Source organism: Sander vitreus, chromosome 20 (assembly GCF_031162955.1).
Source record: "Sander vitreus isolate 19-12246 chromosome 20, sanVit1, whole genome shotgun sequence".
NCBI classification, from domain to species: domain Eukaryota; kingdom Metazoa; phylum Chordata; class Actinopteri; order Perciformes; family Percidae; genus Sander; species Sander vitreus.
The window spans coordinates 10,839,634-10,854,348 of record NC_135874.1 but is presented as its reverse complement, the minus strand read 5'-3'; the positions used below and the strand labels follow the sequence as shown (position 1 = coordinate 10,854,348).

Sequence of the window (14,715 nt, the reverse complement as noted above, 5' to 3'; positions counted from 1 at the left end):
CGATATAATATCGATATATTGCCCAGCTCTAGTCTAAGGATAGAGCGTGTTGTATTCTGTACAGAATGTAAAGCCCCTTGAGGCAAATTTGTTAATTGTGATATTGGGCTGTATAAATAAAATTGACCTGATTAAAATGAAACTGTATTTGAATTCAATACTGTCACACAATTTAACCAGGAACATCAGATAAAAGTTCTAGAGTACACTCTTTGTAGATGTAAATATGATTCTAACATTGTGTGGCTATTTTGATCAATGATAAATACTTGGAAAGACAATGTAATTATATTTGTATCGTAATGCCTTTGATTGTAATAACTGTAATATTGTTAGGTTATTTGGAATATATCATTTGCAATCAGTCATACAGTACAAACTGTAACCTAGCGACATTGTTCAAGGGACATTTGAACGGCCAGACACAGACACAGTCCTGACATGTTGTAGTCTGCCTGTCCAGGAAATCAACCCCATTACACCTTAATGGTATTTATTTTAGATACACAGGGAAACCAGAATATCACCATATCATAAATTACACAAACCACCATTGTGCAAATTATTCTGCTTGGATCCCAGCATACATCAGCCTGCATGTATTACCATCATCATTACCACCACTGATAAAACATAAAAGGGGTTATTTTATAACTTCTTAAGAGTGATGAAAGCCACCGGCTGCTTCTGTTGATTATGTCGCAAGAATACAGTCATAGAAAGTACATTAACTCAACTGGTGCACTACACTTTTGAAGTATTTGTACTTTACTTGAGTATTTTCATTTTGTGCCATATTATAATTCTACTCTGCTAAATTTCAGAGGGCAACATTGTTCTTTTTACCCCTCTACATTAATTTGACAGCTGAAGTTATTACTTACATTGCAGATTTAGATTTTACCAACAAAACATATACTACCCAACATATAAAATAGTTAATATTAGCTCCACCTGAACCGGCTACAACATTAAAAAGCTTCGTAAACACGTCTTAAATGCATCTTTAACTAAGCTGCTTTAGGTAGTTTTTCATACTTTAAAGTGAGTTTTTAAATGCCTGACTGTTACTTGTACTTTTTACATTGTGTCTATCTAGGCTACTAGTTACTTAAGTACAGGTTCTGGGGGCGCCTGGATAGCTCGCCTGGTAGAGCGTGCGTCCCATGTACAAAGGCTCAGTCCTTGTCGCAATGGCCGCAGGTTCAACTATAACCTGCGGCCCTTTGCTGCATGTCATTCCCCCTCTCTCTACCATTTCACATCTTCCGCTATCCTCTATAATAAAGGCCTAAAATAATCTTAAAAAAAATAGAAATCTGAATAATTCTCCCACCACTGCTTATTTTTAGATCAGTTTAAACTAATAACGTGTATGTTGGATGGTGAGACTAGTTGGATGTTATTAAGCAAAACATATAAAGCATGGTTCTCAGCCAAAAGTCACGAATAAACTCATTTTAATTCAAATAAAGGTGGTAAAGTGATTTACTCACGGTTCACTACTTCTCTGATTATCATCGACAGTTACTGTTTTCTTGACAACAGCGCCTCCTGGTGTCTTTAGGGGGAATCAAACCGGCCAACACTACCACATCAGTTTGAAGATGGCGGAGGGTGAATTGAACGTGGACAGCCTCATCTCTCGGCTCCTGGAAGGTGAACAATTTCAATACAGTCTCTAATGTTACACGAGGTTATCTGTTTATGTTCATTAAGCCTGGTCTGATTTGTATTCTGGAACTACCACAAAACGCAGGAAATTGAAACGATGTTACCCCCGGCTAGCTCTGGCTAACCGTTAGCTGGCCGTGTTTATAAACACTGTCAGCGGTGAACGCCTACATTTCTCAATTTTCGCAGTATTTGTTACGTTACTCTTGCCAAGTAACTTTATTGTGTCGTGGTCTTTACTTTAGTATGTAATTAGACTTTGTGCCTGATGTTTTTTTTTTTTTTGCTGTGTTCTGGCTCATTTATTGTCCAATTGATGTACGTTACGGCTGGTATGTATCTAGAAGGAAGGGCTGGGACGTTCGTCCTGTGCATCCCAAAATACATCCCAGAATCATCTATCATGGCTCTGACGGTTGTGTCTATTACGGACATTAATATTAAGTATGTTACGTTTTTTTTTAATGTGTCAATCAAAGGCATGACCACCGATTTTGGCAGCGCCCCTGCCCTTGACACGGTTACGTTTTGCCCCGGTGCCCACGGTGCTCTAAGTTGTCGTTATGATATAGCTACTGTTCATTATCTATTTATGTCACATTATTGAAAATGGGGAATATGTTGACGGATTGGTTAAATCTATAGAAATAGGCCCACATAAATAAAAACCACCCAAAGACCACCCTTTCATCTGATATTGAATGTCCTTATCACTACACCATAGACTTTGGTGTCGTGATAAGGACATTCAATATCTGGATACCTGGACTAATTTGAGTTGTGAGTTAGTTTTCTTTTTGTGAAGTCATTTTAACTTTTGTGTCTCACTCCTCTCTGGGTTTGTAGGTGTGTTTTCAGTAGGCAGGTTGCTGTGATTCAGTGCACTCATGCACATTAGGCCCATGACCACACATTCCCTTTAAATGCCATATGCCTGCATCTGTGTTAGTATTGGTACAGGTGGCAAAACACAAATTGCCATTGCAACGTGCCTGCTTTCGTACTTGGTAAATAAAGGGAATTTTGTGTTGTGTTTTAAGACCAGGTTTTGGCAGAGAGAGTGATGTGCAAAAATCCTTTTGTGTTGGCCACCTGCTCAAGAGAAGGCAGGGAGTTTTCTGTTCCCCTGTGATATATCCTTTGAGTCAGACCAGACCACTAAGGCAAATTCAGCTGTCCTTGGCATACTTTCCACCAGTATCTGTGACTCTGTTGGAGGGATGAGACACCAGCATGCCAGCATTGAAATGCTAAGATTTGTTATTTATAGTAACTGCTGGAACATGCCATTACACTGCAGCTGCCTTGTGTTTCTTGCAATTTCATTTTTATGTTGGCATTCCTACCAAATGGTGAAATGAATTAAAAATAAATAATATCACTGCTTCACAACCTGTTATCAACTTCTCTGTTTTCTACTCGTGGAACTCTTTTTTTTTTTTCTCAGCTGGAAGGCTTGTTGATCCTTCACACACTGTGTTTCCTTGTTTCTCAGCTTGGACTGCAGTGACTTGTTGATTGTGTTGCTCATATTTCGAATATAAGTTGGACTTGGCGTTGGTCGTAAGTGGTCAGTTTTGCCGTGATCTTGTTGGCGCAAGATGGCGATTTGTTTTTTATTTTCATGCTCTTAAAACAAGTCACTACACATGACTAATTGATTGGATGTTATTGTTTCATTGGCTTCTTACATAATAATTCAGCTTTGTCATTAATAGTGTGAGCACGCTCAAGAGTTAGAATCACACACATTTAATGATTATGATAAATGCCCATTATGAATTGCATCCTTTTTGATTGTACTGTAGATAAGAAATGTCTACTTAGTAAAATGCCACTGCCAATGTGGAACTCAGCTTCTTGGTGACTATAACAGGGGTGGGGGATTTTGTTTTCTAAATTACTCTGGATCAGGTCTTTAGACTGAAAACAAAAAAACTTATGCTTAATGTTTACTGGTACTAGCCAAGAAAATGCACCCTTTAACCAAAGCCAGGCTTTCAAATGGGCTTGTACCTTTCATTAATCCAGGTTCCTATTTTCCCAGTATCCAGCTATAGGTTTGTGTGCCTGTTTTGATAAAGCAAGTGTTCTATTCTTTCGAATCTGTCTGTTTTTAATGAACACATTATAATTTGAAGCTGTAACAAAACCAGTTTTGGTCTTAAATACATACACATATATTTTTGTTGATATTTCTGATGTTCAGCACAGACTTACCATAACAAGAGACTAATCATTTGAAAGCTCTTGAGCCCTTATTTTGCATCTCAACATCACATAATAGCTTCTTGTATGTTTTGCTGTCTGAGAAAATTCGGTCTTGCGGAACAGCCAAATGGCACTGAGAGTGCTTATTCATTGGAATTAAAACTTATGAAACACTGGGCCGCTTTCTCCGGACTCTCGTACAAGCACACAGACACAAACGGTGATTTTGGTTTATGATGGTTGCAAATCCTTGTCATTGCTTTATTTTAGCCTTTGCCCCTCAATGTTCTTAAGAACGTAATCTTTTTTTTTTTTTTTAAGTACCAGGCTGCAGAAGTGCAAACAGTAAAAGGTTCAGTGTTAAAGCTGGGCAGGCTAAGCATCCGAGCTTAATTCACTGAGCTTTAATGAGGCCTGGCCGTTGAGTGAAGACCCCTAATTCTGTAATATTATGCTTCACACCATGTGGGGCACATGGGTATGAAGCACTGCAGATACAGTAGATGGATGATAAAGATGATGTAAAGCAACACTTTATTAAGGTTGATGGAGCCCTAGAATAGTTTTTGGCACTCAGATTCACCATCTGTGAGAATCCATATTCCTCTGGTTCTCTCCCTTATCTCAGATTTGTTTGGATTACATTACTAATGAGACGTTGACAGTGAGGGAGTATGAGTAATGTGTGTAAGTAGCATGTGTAGACATATGCGTTATGTATGCACAAAAATGCATGCTCTAAGTAGAGATGGTCCGTTACCATTTTTTGCTTCCCGATTCCGATACCTGAACTTTCGTATCGGCCGATACCGAGTACCGATCCGATACCAGTGTGTCATATATTTTATTATGTTTTAACAACTGTATACTATCCCTGTATGGATGTGATATGATTTCTATCTTTGTCGGTCTGGCTCAGGTTAAACTCTTTGTGGAACATGAATGCCACAGAACTTTCTTTTATTCTGCACTTTGACAGTCGGTCATAACGGAAAAAGAACATAAATAAACTACTTTAACGTATTTTTTCTTTAGGGCTTTATTACGTGGTATAGGATCGGTGCATAAACTCCAGTACTTCCCGATACCAGCGTTTTAGGCAGTATCGGAGCCAATACTGATATCGGTATCGGAACATCTCTAGCTCTAAGCCTAGGGAATTGCTCACCAATACATCAGTTACTCCATTTTGAAGTGCTCCTTGTTTGGTCAGTCTATAATTTGTCATCCAAACAAAAAGGCAAATAGAAAAAAGTGTTCCTCTCAAACTTCCTCTCTAACTAACGCACATTTGTTTCACTAGGCTCAGCTATACTTTATTGGAATATTTAGTGGGCGTCTAGCTTGAAGGCAGCATACCAAAATGGTTAGTTATTACATTATTCTTCAGACATGGATTTCTTTCATCACTTTTGTTTCCATCGTCAATGGTTCATCTTTAAGTGCCGTCCAGTAACTATTTACTATGTTAATATAGTGACGGAGCACAGGTAGTTACTGTTATCATCACTATAATAATGATAACAATAATAATTGTATGTAGCACCTTTTAAAACAAAGTTACAAAGTGCTTTACAGTAAAAACAAATAATAAAAGTAAAGAAAATCCCCAAAAATATAAAAGAATTTAATCAGTTAAGAAAAAAAGGGGTGATATAAAATTGAGTTCCAAAAAGAGGATACTGATTTTGCCTGCCTGACATCCTCCTGACAGCCAGAGGATCTCAAGCAGCAATCAGGCTTAAGTTAGCACATCACAGATATAGACCAGAGCCTGACCATTCAAGGCTTCAAAAACAAGCAGTACAGTCTTAATCAATCAATCAAATCTTAAACCAAACAACACAAATATATAAAATGCAGACTTTTGAAACTAGATGGAACTTAGAATAACTTGAGTCTTACACAAGCCACAAGGTACCGTCCAATTCCAACTTCCTATAGTAATATAGTGACACAGCACAATTATCAAACACTGCACTAACCAGGCTGTCCAGATATTAAATGAAATGCAGGCTTTTAAAACTAAATGGAACTTAACTTGAGTCTTATGCAAGCCACAAGATACCATAGCAAGGAAGCTGTTTTCATGTATAATCTCACTTTTCATACCTCTGATTATTTCAACTGCTGACTGTAGCTAACGTTTGCAATTCTCACTCCTCTTTTCATCGTTGTAATATAAATCTGCTCCCAAAGCTGTGGCCAAACGGCAGAAAGTAGGCTTAAGCTAACAGTGCAACTACACAGCCAAGAAGCCCACACCAGGGCTGAAGATGCAGGCTGCTCTCGTAGTCTAAGCACTGGGTTTCTTAAGTGTGGCTGAGACTAAGCAACTATAAGTTACAGAACCATTACGCTCACAGCTCATCAGCTGTGATTCTCCTGTAAGTGTTTTTTTTTTTTTTTTTACTCTCCTGAGGTGAAACGTTACTGTAGTGTACTGACGAAGTTTGTGGTGCTGGGGGTTGTGGCTGCTGTTGCGTTAACACTGACAATGATGCTAACAGATGTTGATAGCACTGACAGTGTCTTTTCTCTCCTCTCCAGTACGGGGATGTCGCCCAGGGAAGATAGTCCAGATGACAGAGGCAGAGGTCCGGGGCCTCTGCATCAAATCCAGGGAGATCTTCCTCAGCCAGCCCATCCTTCTGGAGCTTGAGGCACCCCTGAAGATCTGTGGTCAGTATTGTACATTTCGTATTACGTCTCGCGCACGCGCAGAATGTACGCTCAAGTCGGCGTTGCTTTGGTGTGTTCCGAGGCTCTTTTTTGAGAGACGGGAGCCGACTGATCAGTCCGACTGCCATTTCTGCCGACGGTCGGCCGTCAGGTTGGTGTCTCAGAGCCTTAACACTACTGTGACATTTCCTCTAAAGCACGTCTGAACTGAAAGGTTTACTTAGGTAACCAGGCCGAAAAACACTGCCTCAGCTCAGCCTGGGTCATTTATTAAGTCACTGTTACACTCTCGACTTGACTCCCCTGTGTATGTTATTGAAGGATACATATATGGGAATTGCAAATGTATAGTTTGTGTATCGCTGTCTTACACACTTAATATGGACAGACCGAAGGGGAGCAAAGCAGTGCACATTCGCAGGTGAACTCCCTCTCAGCAGTTGAAATGCTACCACTATCACTATCTCTAGCTGGCTTCTGCACATCTCTGTCGGCACACTCCCACATGCTTTATCTCTTCGCTCCAGTGTAGCGCGGCAACTGCAAACAACTCAGAACTGTCTAATATATATGTGCCATTCCTTAATACAGTACACAAGCTCACATATAGGCTCAGGCCTACACACTCCTCATAGCAGTTTCCTCCCACACGCATTGACTTTGAGTTTGTTGTTGTGTAGGCCTAATACTGTGTCAACCTCAGATGGCAGCATTTGTATTTCAAGCTGATTTGATGAAGTCCAATTTATATTGTTCCTCGTCAAATTGAGTGTTGAGAGAATGATGTTATCCATATGTCTGCCTTTATCCATATAGACCTAACCCTGACACATTACTCTAAAATATGCATGAGTTTAAGGTGGTGTTATTAGTCACTGTGTGGGGTTCCTTTGTTGCTCCTTTACTTTCTTTGTTTTTAAACCTCTATCGCCAGACTAATTACTTGCCTTTAACCCATGGCTGTGACGACAGCCTTTCAGAGCACCAGCACTGAATATAAAAACCAAACAGTGAATGCCTTTAATTTTTTACTAGGGCCACATGGATCAGGTTCTGCACTTACTCTCTCCCTCACATGGTAACTGTAATGCCAATGGCATATTTTTGCCCAAACCATCAGCTTTGACACTGTTTGGCATTTATTTAAACAGAATAATAGAAAATTGGATTTCTTTACTACAATGTTGTTTCTTGTGCAGTGACACGGGCGATAATAATCCCATCCTTTGTGTTAAATTGGCTGTAGAAAGACCACAAGCATGCATGCTATGTGTGTAGTGTTTATGTGTAGGTTTGCATTTGTATGTGTAAAACCTATTGTTTTGATGTTCTATTAATCTATTTTGATGCATTTTCCCATAACTTTTGTGTTTTTATATATGTTTAGGAATATTGAAATGAATATCGATATCGCAATATTCATGCTAATTATCGCAGTATCACATTTGATCAATATCGTGCAACCCTATCAAGAAGTCTCTCATTTTAAAGTTAATGATATATTAGATGAATAAATGGAACTCCTTTAGCTACATTTTAGTAGAATATCCAAGGCAGCCTGTGTTCATTTCTCACACTGAAGTAATTTGTGTAAATATTTTACATTCCACGTTGTTATATCGAGACTCTGAGTAAGTGTTGTTATTGTCTATTTTTAAGTAAGTATTCATGAGGAGATTGGATGTATTATTTTTTTATGTAGTATTTTTTTTTTTATATATTTTTTTGTTTCTTGCCATTTTTCTTTATGTGTAAAGTGGATCTTTTGTTATTTGAATATGATTTTAATGCAAGTGTCACTCCATCTAGAACAGCAAAGACAAATAGAAAAGCCCATAGAAAGCCAGTCTTGGTGAACAAAATTCCCATTCAGTCATGCAGCAACTCTTAGTGTGTGGAGTTGAGGATAGTTAGGATAGTAGAGCTAACCTGAGGTGCCTTTCTGGAGGCATACATTTTCAAAGCCAATCAAATGGAGGTAGTTTATCCAGTTTTTACTATAGAGCTACAACTCAGCTGAAGTTAAACCTGCTCTTACAAAGTTCACTCACCTCCAACTGTCTCTGAAGAGATTACAGTCTATGTTGCCATGTCTCTGTGTTTACCATTTTATCTAAATGTGGCTTCCTTCCTGCATTTCATTTCCTTTTCTGAGTAAACTGCAACATAAATGAGCCAAGCTAATTGGTTATGCCTCGTGTCCATTTCTGTTTTGGTGCAACCACAAGCAAGATTTATTGTTCTCTGCATGTTGTCCTCTGTATTTACTTTTTCCTCTGTATTTACTCTGTTTTTCAGTATGTGTTGCCTTCAGCCTGCCACGACAAAAAAAAAATCTGTTTGTCAAAATCATTATTTTCATGTTTTTATATAGGCTTGTGTTTGTAGTTTACAGATTGTCAGTCTTCAGATCTGTTAGCAGATTTAGGATGCTTTCAAATCTGTAGTTCAATTCATTTGGTCTGGACCAAGGGCAAAAATTATAATTGTAGCATTTTTCAGTTCATGTTTCATGTTTTGGTTCCTTTTCAAAAAATGCGCAGTTCATCCAGCATTGGGTCGGATCACGTTCTCACCACAAACAAAACGCTCCAGTCCAGAGTTTGTGAAAGCATACAGAGGTGGTGGTCTCGGTACGCTCATTTGGTCTGCTTTTGGTGCGCATCCGAGTGCTATTGCTGCATTCACACCTGCCCAAATGAACCACACCAAGGGGAAAAACAACTCTAGCGCGATTCAACCAAACTAAATGAGGCAGATGTGAAAGCCCCCTTACACTGTTATGAATGCTCATAGACAAAAAAAATAAAAATAAAGATATGACTCATTTTCAGCTATTGTGGCAGACTAACATTGAAACTAGAAAATGCTTTTCCTGCAGAAAATGCGTGTTAATGCTGAAAAGCTAAATTGCTAAAGCTAAACTGGATTGCTGGCTTAAATGCGTAAGACGAAGGTAAAGTAGTGAGAATAATTCATAATCATTTAGTTAATAATAAGTTAGTTAATCAAGTTTTAATTAGTATGAGTTTCATTGAAATGTTCTATAATACCAATAATGTATGAAACAAAAGTGAGGTTTTCTGAAAAGCTGTCGCTACACTAAATTCCTGGCTTAAATGTGTAAGAAAAGGGTGAAGTTGTAGGAAAATGTGGAAATGGTTCTAATTAATATGAATGATTTAAAAAAAAAAAAAAAGTTAAATAACATCAGTATTGTATGAAAGTTGTGGTAATTTGTGTTTTTTTCGCGTTAGGAGTTTCGTTGAAGTTGGATGTAGTCCAGTTTGTTGTCTAATGAGCGGACACTTGCAAGCAGGATTGATGGGACAAGTGGCCGGCTAGCGTTAGCTTTCCACCTAGCTCATACTCCTGCCCTCGTTCCGCGTTTCACCGCTTTGGATGTCCCCTTACCCGGCTAGTGGCATCGAGCGACACCGCAGGCTGTACCAATGTATCCCGGTGGTACACGTGCAGTTGTTTGAATGCACATAATTGTTGTAAAAGTTTGCTGCTGAAAAGACGAGAGCCTGTTTAGCGAAGCTTCAAGATGGCTGACACTCGGCTCACATCGGCTCGCATCGGGTAGTGACAGTCCCACCCCCTGTGGGAGGGTTGAAAACATGCGGAACTAGCTGGCTGTAGTCCATAGCTTCTGGGCAAAAATGCCTCCGATGACGATTTTTGCGTCATCGGAGGCTTTTTTTCAGACCCACAATGCAGAGAAATCTAGTCTCAGGGGGACATGAGGGAGGGAAGCACGGTCATTCGGAAATACTACTGTGTTTCTACTGATACAAAGCTTAATGCTAATTTGTGAAGTATCCCTTTAATGTAAAGGATTGTGAAGTTGTTAACATTACCAGTACTTGCATCAGAACTCGGGCAAGCTGGGGCTGTGTGTCAAGGGGAAAGAAAATGATTGATGGTGAAACACAAACCAACCGGCTAAGCACAACATGAGCACTGAGTTTAAGACAAAGCTAGACTTCAAACATCAGAACTCTTCCTTTAATCATTCATATGCACGGGAAAAAGTGTTTTTTTGCATGCCATCCTAAAACACAGGCAAAAATAAGTCTGGGCCTGCTGCCATATAGGTTAGATGCCAGGCATGGTTTGGGTTTTGGTGCCTAGATCCCTGACGGGCACCATAAAATAGAAACAAATCATGCCAGCCATTCTCATGATATGAAGTTGTAAATTGTGGTGGTCATTTTAATCTCAAGGCCAAACATCTGCACAGCTTAACAAGGCCTCTTATTTCATTTTAATTTGTATTTGGTGCCATCTTGTAATGAAACATTGCCATAAAAAGAGTGTGGCACATGAATTTACTTTCCGTTTTGGTCACAATAAAGCCTGTTATTATTGTCCTAGTCTTTCTGTAATGCTCTCTACAGTCATCTGTGTCTGAAGAACTTAGCCTAAATTAGAGCAGCTCTTAAATTGGTGCGAGAGGATATAAAAGGAAGCAGGTCTTGGCTAGGTGATGAAGTGGGGCTCCCCTGCAGAGATCCTGTGCTTTGGTAAGAGCTGCTCCAGCACATGACTGATATCAAAAAGAGACACGTTTGACCCTGAATCCTTGGAGAGTTGTTAAAATTAAAGTCAGTTGGTGTGGATATGTGTATGCGTGTTTTTGTGATTTAACCTGGGTTGTCAGCATTCTCTCCTGCTGTAGCTCATTTCCCATGGGCCATGGCCTTGATCTGGTGGAAGTTATAATGGCTCATTTTAGGTGTGTATGCTTGCTGCTGTAGTCCCACTAAAGCATAGATAGGCCCAGTCATATATCCCCACTAAACTACATGTCTGGCTGTGTTCTGAAAATCAAAATGGATTCAGAGAAATAGGAGTTGGCATCTGTATATATGTGAATATGTGGTTTGGAGGTAGAAAACGTTTTTGGCTTAAGTCCTGCATTTGCTTTAATGGTATTGTAGCATGTTTTCAAGATTTCTACGTCTTATCATTTTCTCCACAAACTTCATCACCACTGTTTTTGATCATCTCTTCCCTTTCACTCCACTTTCTTTATTTCTTTATTGCTTTAATGTTTTTTTTTCTGTAATCAATGTATTTTAAGCACTAGGGTTGCGACAATTTTTAAAATCAAATCTTTTCCCTAGAATCTATATTTTTTTCAAAGATTTGTTTTTTACCAATTATTCACTTAAATATTGTCTTTTTATACGGTACCGTCGACGGCGACTACATCATATCGGTTTCCAGCAAAACAAATGCAAAAAATAGATGTTATGTATTTCTTTACAAATGAAATAAATGTTAGACTGACATGTGATGTGCAATTTTTAGAAATGGCTCATGATATACTGTCTCTAGAAGTGTATTATTCAACTTTTGTTTTTGGTAAAGAAGGAAAAGAAAATCGCAGTACTCAATACTATCGAATCGCAATACAAATCGAACTGGCACCCGTGTATCGTGAAAGAATCGAATCGGAACAAGAGCATATCGTCCCAGCACTATTAAGCACCCTGTCCTCGTGACTGCACAGTAAATGGTCAAACTAACACCCTTGCCTCCTGCCCCCTTTTTTAGGTGATATCCATGGGCAATACACAGATCTACTGAGGCTGTTTGAGTACGGTGGTTTCCCTCCAGAAGCAAACTACCTTTTCCTGGGCGACTACGTGGACAGAGGGAAACAGTCCCTGGAAACCATCTGCCTTCTGTTGGCCTACAAGATCAAATACCCAGAGAACTTTTTCCTGCTCAGGGGCAACCATGAGTGTGCTTCCATCAACCGCATCTACGGCTTCTACGATGAGTGTGAGTTGAAGTTAACTCCCCCTGCACACACATACTCACGAACAGCCCTGAAGCACTCATATAGTTTAGTTTTATTATTATATTATATTGTGTGTGTGCTCCACCAGGCAAGCGCAGGTTCAACATTAAGTTGTGGAAGACCTTCACTGACTGCTTTAACTGCCTCCCCATTGCTGCTATCATTGATGAGAAGATCTTCTGCTGCCATGGAGGTAAGAGATAAGATGAGGTAAGCAGCCTTCATTGTCATTACATGACAATGAATACAACGAAATTGGAAGAGAAATGTTGGCATGTATTTTCTTCCCTTGTCCTAAATGTAAACCGGAACTTTTTGATGCCCTGGTTTCGAAATATAATTGTGGTAATTTCAAAGAAAAGTCACCTCTTTATTTTCTATTTTAGGGCTATCGCCTGATTTGCAGTCAATGGAGCAGATTCGCAGGATCATGAGGCCAACAGACGTGCCTGACACAGGTACTTTATTTGTGTGTCTGCACGTACTTGTACTTAAAGGTGCAGTAGGTAAGACTTATAAAACTAACTTTCTGTTATATTTGCTTAAACTGACCCTATGTTTGAGTAGAACTACTTGAAGCAGGTAATTTGAAAAAAATCTGGCGCTTCTGGAATTTGCAAAAATCCACATCTCCCTGTTCAGATGCACCAATCATGGCCGGAGGGGTGTCTAACTGCGTGTCAATCACTGCTCATGCACACGCATTAATTCTCCTTTGTGGGGGGAGGGGCGTAGGAGACCGTTTTGGGCTTTAGCGGAAAGGGGGGAGGGACTGAGAAGTTGTCGATGTTCAATTTTTTTGGCTAAGTCCTGGATCTTCGCAATCCTACCAACAGCACCTTTAAGCACATGCTCATACTCGTACATGTTTTCCCAAATGAATGATTATTACATTGGTAGATCTTTTGTGATGCATCAGCAAAGTCAGCTGGATCTTTAGCACATTTGTGCCCCTGCTGCCTGTCTATGCTCTCCCTTTAACTCTTTAATCTTCTTCTCTCCATGTGTGTCTCAGGCCTGCTGTGTGACCTGTTGTGGTCAGACCCAGATAAGGATGTACAAGGTTGGGGAGAGAATGACCGCGGGGTCTCCTTCACTTTCGGAGCAGACGTGGTCAGCAAGTTCTTAAACCGCCACGACCTGGACCTAATCTGCAGAGCCCACCAGGTAATTATGAAGGGAATGAATGTATAGAGCCAGGATGTGGAGGGGGATTGCAGGAAGTGCATGGCAAGCAAATTGATCTTTTATTTTTAGGAGATTTAAGATTGGTTGGCCCCTCAATTAGTTTGTGTGTCTTCGGCACAAGTAATTACTGTGGCTGATTCAAAGACACAGACACAAGAGCTAAACAACATTAATAGACCTTGTGCAGCAGTGTATGTCTTTTTATCCCCCATTAATTATAACTTCATTTAGCTCTCCGTTATTATCTATACATGTTACCTGGCATCAGGTATATTTAATTGATAGATGACTAAAATCAATTGATTATCAACATTGGAATGTAAAACCTTTCTGTGATACATTAGCTGTTTTGGCTCTGCATTTAGCATTTCATATTGATTCAGGTGTAGGTGGTTGAAGATCTGTTTCTTGGTATTGATCGTTGCAGGCGGTGGGATAATGTCATGTGTCTTCTAACAGGTTGTGGAGGATGGATACGAGTTTTTTGCCAAACGCCAACTGGTCACACTTTTCTCTGCTCCAAACTACTGCGGGGAGTTTGACAATGCAGGCGGCATGATGAGTGTTGATGAATCCCTCATGTGCTCATTCCAGGTAGTCTAAAATGATAGGGACACATGTACATTTATGCTTTTGATAACGTTATCTCGAAAACGCTCACACATGCATCTTCTCTCTGTGTGTCTCTGTGTTTGTGTTTCGTTATTCAAAGATCCTAAAGCCCTCAGAGAAGAAGGCCAAGTATCAGTATGGTGGTGTAAATTCTGGTCGGCCTGTCACCCCACCCCGCACCACCCAAGCCCCCAAGAAGAGGTGAACGTGAAGCCGTGGCTCTCTTCTTCCCCCCCCCCCTTCTCACCCTGTCCGTCCTTGGTCTGCCATTACGGCAACCCCTGTAACTCCCCTGTATAGTGAAGAAGATACAGGGCTTATCTAATTGCCCAAATCTTTCCCCTCTTTCTCCTCCATTCACCCCCTCCCCAACTCTACTGATAGCTCTTTTCTTAATGTGTATGTGTACATAAATTTGCTGTGACCAATCTGTTTTATTTTTTTTGTTGCCTGTTTGTTGGTATTTTTGATATTATTAACAGATAATCTTTTTTTGTGGTTTTACTTCCAGTGCCATTTAAGGTTGTCTGAGG

General features: G+C 39.8%; 1 protein-coding gene across 1 annotated transcript; it reads left to right on the top strand.

Moving 5' to 3' along the window:
- The first annotated feature begins 1,572 nt into the window (after positions 1-1,572).
- LOC144534902 (serine/threonine-protein phosphatase PP1-beta catalytic subunit-like) lies at positions 1,573-14,614 on the top strand. The gene is made up of 8 exons (XM_078277013.1): positions 1,573-1,659; positions 6,436-6,567; positions 12,133-12,363; positions 12,471-12,575; positions 12,769-12,840; positions 13,398-13,549; positions 14,030-14,164; positions 14,283-14,614. The coding sequence occupies exons 1-8, from the start codon at positions 1,608-1,610 to the stop codon at positions 14,385-14,387; spliced, it is 984 nt and encodes a 327-aa protein (XP_078133139.1). The 5' UTR covers positions 1,573-1,607; the 3' UTR covers positions 14,388-14,614.
- The last annotated feature ends 101 nt before the right edge of the window (positions 14,615-14,715 follow it).

What these genes read in the sequence shown, in the direction of transcription:
- LOC144534902 (XM_078277013.1), top strand. Translation starts at nt 1,608, where the DNA reads ATGGCGGAGGGTGAATTGAACGTGGACAGCCTCATCTCTCGGCTCCTG. An exon ending in GGCACCCCTGAAGATCTGTG is followed by an intron (nt 6,568 to 12,132) that starts GTCAGTATTGTA and finishes CCCCTTTTTTAG; the next exon opens with GTGATATCCATGGGCAATAC. An exon ending in AACAGACGTGCCTGACACAG is followed by an intron (nt 12,841 to 13,397) that starts GTACTTTATTTG and finishes TGTGTGTCTCAG; the next exon opens with GCCTGCTGTGTGACCTGTTG.